The following is an 11264-nucleotide window of genomic DNA, read 5'->3' on the forward strand; positions in this document are numbered from 1 at the left end:
AAGGAAGCGTCTGGATTAGGGCTGGGACGAGTCCTTGAATAATCACGATTATTTTGGTCAGTATTTAAATGTCGATTATTCATCACGTTTGGTCTATATATTGCCCCTTTTTTTTAAACACGCAAGGCTTGGAGGCTTGATACTTACAAATGATAATAATACCCAAATAAAGAAAGTAAATCATTCAGAGAAATTCACCCGAGAGATGGCAAAAAGTTGGCGCACGGGGCAACACAGCTAACTGAGTGCAAACCAATGAAAAAAAATAAAGCCTACTTAGTAGAAGCAAGCTTTTTGGATCTCCGAATACTCGGTTCAACATGGTCCCCGAGCGCCAGGATGCCAAAAAAAAAGCGTTACCAAAGCTCTACTTTTGTCTGAAATGAATGGCCTCTCACAAACGAGATCACGATGTGACAACTCGACGCTTTTTTTTTTCTTTTCGCAATCTCAAGTCACATGACTTTGGCTGTTTTCAATCAGGAAAAAGCAAGCGCTCTTTGCGTGGTGAGGTGCCGGTGAGATCGGACAAGGACAAGGTCACTTCCTCCCGTTACTCCCGAGTGGAAACACGATTGTTATTTATCTCTAGCCGCGCCGCCAGATTGTCTGACCTGGAGTTTGTGGCACAAGGCCCGCAGTTTCTCCGCTTGGCTTCAAAGCTGAACTAACAGGACTAATTAACGGCATTACAAGGGGCAGATAACTGTTATACACTACTGGCTTGGAATAATCACACCACTGCCGAGCTGTTGTACACAAACTTGATGAATGACGCGCAGCTCGTTTCCACTCCCACTCTTTTTTTTTTTTTTTTTTTTTTTGCAATGGGCTCACAGACTATTTATCGCCGTTCGGTGCATGGAATGAGTGTTTCTATTGACGTTTGAGATGTACTATTATGTGAGCGTTCATTGAATTCAAGGCCTGTTTACTGCGCCAGCGAGAATTGGACTTGCTTTCGTTTCAAGAAATTCAAAACTGTAAAGTGCATTGTTTATGACTTATTACTATCGTTCCAGTAGTGTGTGTGTGTGTGTGTGGATATATATATATATATATATATATATATATATATATATATATATATATATATATATATATATATATGTTTATTTATTTTTTATTTATATATATATATTTTTTTAAATTATATATATATTTATTTTTTAATTTATATATTTATATATATATATGTTTATTTATTAATTTATATATATATATATATATATATATATATATATATATATATATATATATATATATATACAGATATAATTTTTAATGGTAGTAAATGAGCTTGACAAGGGCTAAATTTGACATCTGCAGGGTGTACCTGTCGACCTCATTTAAAAGTGACGGCAGGACGGCATATTGAAAGTCGACATGTTTTGACAATCTATGGAATATTTTAGACTCCTCGTGTTTCTTTTTTTGGATGCTTTTCCTTTGATATTGCAAATCAAAAACATCTAAAAGCTCAGGTTGGGTCAAAATTTGCCCCGGGGGTTAAATGGTTTTGACATGTCCTGATGGCTTTCAGACAGAAACTAGAGGGACAATTTGGCCCACGATTGAAATGGGTTTGACACCTCATTTCATTTCCATACGATTTGTCAACACTGAAACGGGAAGTGGTTCTAGTTCCGGTACGATGCGAACGTGAAAAAGAACAACTTTGTTGATTCACTGATTTCTCGTATATATCACCTTACATTAAAAGCGTAAAAAGACATGAAAATGTCACGAAAGCAAAACAAGCAAGCGTCATTTTGTTCCTGCGCCAATTTTTGCCAGCGCATGACCTAACTCCGTTTTTTGTCTCCCTCCCCCAAACGCAGCGCTCCAAAATCGCCGTTTACGAGAAAATGTGGTCGTACATGAAATCGGCGGAACCGTCAGTGTTCGCCAAGACGACACCGGACGGGGTTTCCCGGGTACGAAAGTCGAAGGGCAAGTTCGCCTTTCTCCTGGAGTCCACCATGAACGAGTACATAGAGCAGCGCAAGCCGTGCGACACCATGAAAGTGGGCGGCAACCTGGATTCCAAAGGCTACGGCGTGGCCACGCCCAAAGGCTCGGCATTAAGGTGGGTGGGATAATATAACAATGTGCTCCATGTTGTTATAATATTCCACCCACCCTGATGTCACCTCTTCTCAATTTTCCATTCACGTTCTCCGCATCGGAATAACGAGTCATTTCAACCTAATCGTCCTCTGTCACGCCTTCCTCTTCTTGCTCACTTTTGACCGTCCTCCATTTTTGATTAGTCCCCCCTTCATCCTCCCACTAATTAACTTCTGAATGATCTTATTTTTTTATTTGTTATTTTTTTTAGTGTGTGCATTTGCAAGTAGAACGTTTCTGGTGATGAATGCCGAGCAGCATGCCGAATGTCCACTCTGCTAATCGAATATGGTCGTCCCCATCCCGCACACTTCGCGGATATACGACTCACAAAAAAAAAAAAAAAAGAGAGAGGGATATTGGGCTTTCGGGAGACATTTTGAGATGAACCTGAAATGCACTTTCTAGGTTGTGTTTTACGTTTTGAGTGTGTGTATCACTGCGGTGTCTCAATACTTTTGCATAACTTGCTGTTCTCATTCGCATTCACAGCGAAAGTACAAAAGGGCTTCTTTTTTCTTGCATGCTCTTTTTATATTGCTTGCGTCTGTATATTTTTTTGTGCTTTTTCCTGTGCTCTTTTTTATTGTTTGCTTCGTTTTTCTTGTGTGCCTTTTTTCATGCTTTTTTATTGTTTTTCTATGTTTTTCTTGCATGCTCTTTTCTATTGTGGTTCTTCTTGCATGTTTTTTCATACTTTTTCTCTCGTGGCGTTTTTGTATTGTTTGCTTCTTTTTTGTGTGCCTCTTCTTTCATCCTTTTTTTTACTGTTTGCTACTTTTTTCTTGCATGCTCTTTTGATTGTCTTTCTTGCATGTTTTTTTTCATACTTTTTCTCTCACGCTCTTTTTTCCTTGTTTGCTTCTTTTTTCTTGTGTGCCTCTTCGGTCATACTCTTTTTTTTTATTTGCTACTTTTTTCTTGCTTGTTTTTTATTGTGTGCATCTCACTTGTTTTTATTGTTTTTTTATTTGCAATTACCTTTTTTTCTGTGTTTTGTTTTGTGTTTTCACTTCAGGGTCACCATACCTTTACCTATTCAAGTAGCCTTTTCCGTTAAAAAAAAAAAGGAATAAATGAAACGAATATTAATCTTTTATCCTCAGAGCGTCATCGGCAGGGTCACAGAAAAACGGTTTGTAATTGCTCGGCCCCTTGTTAAAGAACGGCAAGTTGCGCAAAAAGTACCGCAAGCCAACTCATGTTTCAAGAGCGAAACCGAGCCAAGTCGCAAAGGACGCGGCGGCATCCGAGGTTCATGCAAAACCCGCCCCCCGAAAGCCCAAGGTCCCGAAGGTTTGGTGAGTGGTGTATGTACAAAGAGTGCGACTCTCCATGCCACCTCTCTAAGTATGGATGTCAAAAGTGCCTCCCACCTTCCCACGCGAGTGCAAATTGTCCCTTCCGCGCCCCCCTAACGATCTACTCTGACTATTGCCACTATTAGATTTCTCACGGACCTGTTCCTTTTCTTACAAGCTATGTTTTATCGTTTCAAGAAATGCTGTTAACCTGGCAGTGTTAAAACTGAATGAGCAAGGCCTCTTGGACAAATTGAAAAACAAATGGTGGTACGACAAAGGAGAGTGCGGCAGCGGGGGAGGTGACTCTAAGGTCAGCCTCAATGTCACCAAAGTCGGGTGTCCGAAAAGAGAGTAATCGGCAAGGCTGACCCCACCTTTCCGGCCTCGCTCCAGATCAGTAGTCTTCTCGCTTCTCTTTGTTTTCTGCCGCCGAGATCGAGCGGGAATCCTCTGCTCGGCTAACGAAGCGCGCTTCGTTTGGAGATGGCGAGACGGGGGGACGTTTGGGGCGTCGCTGTTTGGCGTGCGGCGAGGAAAAGACGGCAAGAGTTGCCGGCGTCTGCTTTTTCTCACCGCGCGCCAACGCTTCGCCGAGGTTAAGATAGGCAACGTCCAAGCGTGGGCGCTGTGGCGTAGGCTCAGGGAACAGCGTTGTCTTGAGGGGATGAAGCATCACAGGCAAACGTGAGAATTCTAAACAAATGAATAACGGGCATCGCTTTCTGTCGCTCCACGTGCGGGAAACGCCGCGGGCCCCTAACATCACATCACATCACTTCTGGTTTCCTATAGTTTTCTTTTTTTTTATATATATATATATATATATATATATATATATATATATATATATATATATATATATATATATATATACATACATACATACATACATACACACACATTCACAGAGTCTATAATAAGGGTTTTATTTTTTTGCAAAAATTGACAGTGAATAGTAACCTTTTTTTTTCACAAAAAAAGACCATGTATAGTAAGGTCTTTTTTTTTTTTTTTGCCAAAAATCTTCAGTGTATAATAAGGCTTTTTTTCCGCAAAAAATGACAGGGTAATGTAAAGCTTTTTTTTTCACCAAAAATTACGTATCGTATGGCTTTTTTTTTGCAAAAAAAAAAAAAAAATATGACAGTGTACAGTAAGGCTTTTTTCACACACAAAAAACGACCATGTATAGTAAGGCTTTTTTTTTTTTTCCAAAAATCTTCAGTGTATAATAAGGCTTTTTTTTCCGCAAAAAATGACAGGGTAATGTAAACCTTTTTTTTTTCACAAAAAATTACCACGTATAGTATGACTTTTTATTGCAAAAAAAATAAAAATAAAAAACGACCATGTTTGGCTTTTTTTCGCCCAAAATCTACAGTGTATAATTTTTGTTTTCGCAAAAAAAGACAGGGTAATATAAAACACTTTTTTTCACAAAAAAATTACCATGTATAGTAAGGCTTCTTATTTGCTAAAAACAAAACAAAAAACGAAACAAAACTACTGTGTATAGTAAGGCTTTTTTTTGCAAAAAACCTAAAATGTATTAAAAAAAAAATCTGCAAAAAATGACAGTGTAATGTAACCCTTTTTTTCAGCAAAAAAAAAAAAAATTGCAACGCTTTACCAAAAATGGTCGGTTAAAAAGTCTTACAATACATTTTAGTTCACTAGTGAAAAAAAAAAAAATTATGCATGGTCGTATAAAAAAAAACACCGTTTTATACTTGGCTGTGTTAAAAAAAAAGCACACTACTTTTTTTAATGCCTTGCTATAATGTTTGTTTTTATGACCTCTTATGCATGATCTATTTTTTCAACACTTTACTAAATATGGTCGTTTGCAAAAATGTCTCAACACTTCACAGTTGTTTTATTACTTAACGAGACTTAGAGCAAAAAAGTTTTCCTATATCTCGTTTGAAACACTAAAGGTTAAGACCGGGTGGCCTAACGGTCCAAAACATTTGTTTTGAGTTGAGGACTCGGGTTCGATTTTCCGCCCATTCTGCGCTGCTTTGAAAAACAAAATGTCAGCACACATTAGGATTTGAAGCAGGAAATGGAGATCGATGCTTTTAATTGATTGTACACATTTACAATGTCAAACACAGAGCTGGTCAAATGCTTTAAAACCGAAGCGATGCATCGGCTGCTTGTGGTTCAATTCCCACTCTGCACAGAGCAGGATTCCAACTCGGGTCTGCCTCAAGAAAGGAAGACTTTGCGCTGCATCGATATCTTCTCCTTTGGTTGTGTTTGCATGTAGATTTGAACATTGGGATGAATGCACCATTTTGCTGATGGTAAGTAGACAAAACATGGACGTAAACACCTTCATATACAATGGACAATTCTTAAAAAAAATCATCATTTTTTCCATCCACACCCTTAAAAAACAAAATAAAACCGCACACTTCATGATTTTTTTATTCATATTATTTTGAAAAAAAAAATATATATATATAAAGTTCACATACATGGTGCACCTCTCTTCCCCGCCATGCCCAAAAAAAACCAAAAACACTATGCATGGTATTTTTTTTTTTTTTAAAAGGCTTATTTTCCATAGACTTTTGTCTTAGAAAAAAAACCCAAAAATGTCCTATTAATGGTAATTTTTTGCAGCTTAACTTGGTATCAATGGTCATATGGGTCTTTATCATGAATTTTGCAATCAAATAATACCCATTTGCAAGCGTTTAGGAATTGAACGTATTCATTTTTTAACTTCGACCCGCTTAGACAAACTATGGTAATTTTTTTCCTTCTAGTGTTTTTTTTAATGCTCTTTGTTAGATATCTCACTACCAATGACCCAAATCAGTCAAAATAGACACCAAGGTGTTAAAAAAAACATTTTCGCAACAACCGGACAGAATTTAGCCATCGACCCCCAATTTTCAACCCCCAAGCCTCCAAAATCTTCCTTCGGTCGACAAAGGGTTCCCGTTCGATCCGCTCGGTTCGCAGCAACGGAGGGGCTTGGAAAGCGCACGTCATTGCGCCTAACCCCAAACGCCCGCCTGGCGGTCAGCGCGTGCCGATTACTCCGAGCGATACGGGTAGGGTCTGGCACGCGTAGGCTCCGCCCATACGTAACCCGCGTACCGACACGTATTTCTCGATTTGAGTCTTGCTTGCTATCTGTCATGTGTTGGCCAGCACCCTACTTGCCATCGCTTTGCACACTATCAAGTAGTTGAGAAAAGTTTGAATAACATAAAATAACATAATCAAATGTTATTTATGTTATTTCCCACGTGAAGAACTCCAGTAAACCTCGCAGTATTGAAACTCAGTGAACAAGGCATCTTAGACAAGCTGAAAAACAAATGGTGGTACGATAAAGGTGAATGCGGAACCAAGGACTCGGGAAGTAAGGTCAGTCGCTGCAGGTCTTTTTTGTACTGATTGCCAAAAACAGCTCATTGTGGCCTCATATTCGCATCTCCAAAACATTTTCTACATCCGCCTCACCTCGCACGCGTGCACTTAACCCGATCATGGCTCATGCATGGAGAAGATCTTTCCGCTTGACAGCATGACCGCGGCGGCTTTCTGGAACTCATGCCATCAAGCGACGTTTGGGCTCAAACCATCCTGCTGCTATTTAACCATCCGGGCCGCCGTCCAAACGGAATTTATCGGCGTTTTGCGATTCCGCGACTGTCCCGGCTGACGTCCGGACCCGCTTTTAAGGGCCGCGGGATTGTCTCGGCGAGAACCTGTTCCAACGAACGCCGACTGTAGGGGTGCGTTTAGGTCGGAAAAACGGAAGCTTGCCGGTAATGTGCCGATAACGTCATGAGCAATAAGCCGATAAGCTCGTATTTTGTCTTAAGGAGCAAACTTGCTGCTAATGGTTGTAAGAATCGCATGTCATAAGGTACTAATATATATCACGATATAGCAGGCGTGTCCAAACCATGGCCCGTGGGCCATTTGTGGCCCGCCATCCTTATTTTGCGGCCCGCTTTATATGCGAAAAATACATTTTGAGCCGGCCTGCGATGCTATTCAAAGACGATGTTTTTTTTAATGGTAGTAAACGTTAGAAGTGTGAAGTAAAAATCCTACTTTTCCTCATCATCTTCGACACTTTAGCGTAACACTTTTTCCACTTTATACCGACAACGGGGTAATTTTATTGTTTTGAGTTTCAAATACAAAAAAAAGAACATCCTAAAAATCATAAAGATTTTTTTTCTGCCTGTGGCATGTGGAAAAAGTTTAGACACCCCGCAATCTAGCAATAAGGGAACGCAAACGGCCAAACTCACATAAATTGCTTTCAGTATTATCGTTCGGCAATTAATAGCAGCAAAATGGCAAACGTAGGAAACGAGTCTAGCCAAAGGAGGGTTTAGACCTGTACGACCACGACCGCCTTCCCATTAGAACAAAGCGGCAGCCATTAAGATTCTCTGCATTCACCTTCTTCCAGTAGTTGTTACTTCTCCCGTCGGAATATTTTGCAGCCTGACGGCACCGGTTCCCCGAAAGCCTTAACGGTGGTCTTTACCTCCCCCAGGACAAGACGAGTGCACTAAGCCTGAGCAATGTGGCAGGCGTCTTCTATATTCTGGTGGGGGGGCTGGGCCTGGCTATGACCGTGGCCCTCATAGAGTTTTGCTACAAGTCTCGCCAGGAGACCAAAAGACTCAAACTGGCCAAGAACGCCCAAAATTTTAAGCCCGCCCCTCCGATCAACAGCCAGAATTTTGCCACGTATCGTGAAGGCTACAATGTGTATGGGACGGAGAGTGTCAAAATATAAAGGGTATGTGTCCATCTAATATATGTATAAATACATATATACATATATATATATTTTTTTTTTTACGAAACGTATTCTAATTTGAACATGTTTTGCATTTCGCAGAGGAAACTCAAGGTGTCGAATTCTCATCCGGACGGGAAGGACCGCCGTCAAACTGGCCGCCAAGCTGGACAAGTGGGAGGAGTTTCGCGAGGCCCGTCACGATAACACGCGGCCGTGACACTTGCAGGACTTCCCGAGGTTCTTTTTCCTGCCGTAGTGCCTTACGGAGCATTCGGCCGGCGTCGCCGCCATTGACGTTCACTTGAAATTTAACGCCAGAATATTCACTTTCATATTTGACATGAATACAAGATACGGAATGGAAAACATCCCCAATTCTTCGCAGCAGGAGGCACCAATCCAACACTTGGTACTGTAACTCATCCAGTCCCAAAGACGGAGTTTTACGTCTTTAAAAGTCTGTGCATTCCATCCCAAAGACATATTTTTACGTCTTTAACCCTCGTGCACACACTTTGCAAACTACACACGTTGCATTTTTTCCTAATTTTGTAAATGCTTTTAAAGGCGTAATATTTTTTTTTCTTCAACCACTCAAATTGTTCAGTGGCATCAGTTCTATCCATTATGCAGGTTAAATTTATTAACGCTAAAAAATATTGAAAATGGCATGATCGGTCTTTGTAGCCTGTGAAGTGATGGTGACACTTTAAGCCATAGCCATGAATTGGTCTCTACCACCACCTACTGTCTTGAGGTGAAACACAAGTCAACAAAGAATTTTCTGTTTGCTGACATAGTTTGAACGCCGCTCAACGGAATGTTGCAAAAATTGCAGAAACATCAATGTATTAAATCCTATTTTAACGCATCTTAAAAATTGTAATTATAATGGTTTCATATGGTCCAAAATTTGGACATTGATTATTTGAGCATACAAAATCTCGCTCGTCCAGCCGCAATCACATAGAAAAGTCAGAATTGTTGCATTTTGAGATGTTCCGTGTTTTAATCATCTGCTGGAAATTTCAGCTCCCTAGTGTTTTTTTTCCTATTGATTCTTTTATGATCTAAAAAATAAAAGGAATTTCCATAATTTGTCACGTAACGCCACAAGGGTTAAGTCAATTCCAGGTACTTATTTATTAGGTAATTATGTACCAAGGTAATTACATACATTAAGTGCTTAAGATAGCACGAAAGTATGTTTTATCCTATATTATTCATTTATTTAATATACACCAATCAGATTTGCTCTTTCAATTTAGGGTCTAGTATTTAACTACTTTACGTTCCAAAGTACTAAAAGTAATCAATTACTTAAGGTAAAATGACTAAATCAATTAGTTTAGAGAATCAATTACATCAGTACATGATTACTTAAGTGCTGAATCATTTACAGAGATTAGAGATTGATTATTTTAAAACATTTGCACCTAAAGGAAGTGTTTAGTTACTAAAATAATTGATTAGTTTAGGTACTAAAAAAGTGACAATTACTTTAGGTACGGTGCAAAAATGACCGAATCAATTAGTTCAGCACATCAAGTAATGACTTGAGCTTACTTGAACTTATTTTAGTGCTTAATTCATTTATAAATAAGTACCTTGGATTGAATTTCTGGACTTACCTTTAATAAATAAATTAAGTGTTTTTAATCAATTATATTCGTCTCTGTGATCACTGATGTTAAATGGGACAATTTCTGTATCTTTTTCAAACGACAACATCCCAAGGAAATCACCGCTATTCAAATAGTCCCTCAGGGTACCGTGTTGGTGACCCCGGTTTTTGACATGCTGTGATGAAACTTTACGTTGTATAATTGATATATTTGGTGAAGTCATTCTCTTGTTTTACGCTAAGACTTTTCAGTGTCATGCTATTTTAGACGCGCGTCGATTAAGGTTTAAGCTTTATTTTTGTCTATATTAAAAAAATGATTCTGTCTCGTCATTTTCAGCCTAGTGAAGAAAATACGTAAGCGAACGGGAAGCAAAGACTGCTTTTAGCTGCGTTTGCTACAACTGCCACTTCTTTTTTGTATCACGTAGTGCCATATTGTACTTTTAAGAGAATTTGAGACGTGATATTATAAATGCTTAACTGGGCTTACCGTTTACACTTTGTACACGCTGTTCATGTGTGAATGCGAAAGGGCGGCGGAGGTCATGAGACGTTTTGATGAATTTTGGACAAACTTGAAAAAGAAAAAAAAAAAAGATAAGACAAGTCATTCATGTTTGGTCATGAAAAAAAAAAATACACTAAACGGGATCCAAGCAAATGCCCCGTGCTACCGTAATTCCCCAAATATGACACGCCCTTAAATTTAGGGTCAAATCCTGGGATTTTCTGTTACTGTGTACCTCTAAGAAGCACCAACACTTTGGCAACAATAACTGTAGAAAAACAAAATAAATGTAATTGTAAACTCTTCATATTTTCTTGTGTTCATATCCGTAATTATCTGTTGAAGGTTAAATAAGGCGTTAAAAGACTTCCTGCATTGCGATCGGTCATGAACGCAGTGCGAGCGTAACCTGCTCCAAGCAGTTTTCCCTTTTCCTCGTGAAAAATACCCGCAATTAATAAACGAGTCAAATGGAAGACCTTTCCGTGTTCTCTTGAACCAGCTGGAGACGTAAGTTTAACACGATCCTCTCGGTTTTAGTAATATTCCTGTGTGTGAACCAGGATGGACTCGGACGTTGGTTCAGTCTGCTCACTTCTTTTATTGAAAATAACGCCGTTAACAAGCTCAGCTAACACGAGCTGCTGTTTTGTGGCAGATATATTTATATAACGCACCCATACTTTCAACCATCAATTATTTTGGGGGGGGAAAAATAGTGCGTTATTTGGGGAATTACGGTATTTAGCTGAATATGTTTTGAATCATTTGTACCGTAAATGCGAGAGTTGCATGCATGAAGGCGAAATCATAAAGCATTTTACTACAGTTCCTTAATAAAAGCTTGTTTGTATTCACCTTTTGTTCCTTTGTTGAGCGCACACAGAGAAAACAAGACACCCAAAG

At 39.2% G+C, this 11264-nt stretch overlaps 1 protein-coding gene across 4 annotated transcripts in view; it reads left to right on the forward strand.

Annotated features, from left to right (window-relative positions):
* Nucleotides 1-11215, forward strand: part of LOC148408493 (glutamate receptor 3) — a 54601-nt gene extending 43386 nt beyond the window's left edge. The window contains exons 13-16 of one of the 4 annotated variants that reach the window (XR_015868541.1): nucleotides 1842-2089; nucleotides 3630-3744; nucleotides 6707-6821; nucleotides 7972-8120. Coding sequence is in view for 3 of the 4 variants with exons in the window: in XM_088440370.1 (XP_088296496.1) it covers nucleotides 1842-2089; nucleotides 6707-6821; nucleotides 7972-8217 (609 nt within the window). In the remaining variant the exon portion in view is untranslated. Of the gene's footprint in view, nucleotides 1-1841; nucleotides 2090-3629; nucleotides 3745-6706; nucleotides 6822-7971; nucleotides 8221-8322 lie in introns of those variants that run through there. The other 3 variants (XM_088440370.1, XM_088440369.1, XM_088440371.1) reach the window with 3 other exon arrangements.
* The last annotated feature ends 49 nt before the right edge of the window (nucleotides 11216-11264 follow it).

Source organism: Hippichthys cyanospilos, chromosome 18, assembly GCF_059441005.1.
Source record: "Hippichthys cyanospilos isolate Australia breed blue-spotted pipefish chromosome 18, RoL_Hcya_1.0, whole genome shotgun sequence".
Lineage (NCBI taxonomy): Eukaryota > Metazoa > Chordata > Actinopteri > Syngnathiformes > Syngnathidae > Hippichthys > Hippichthys cyanospilos.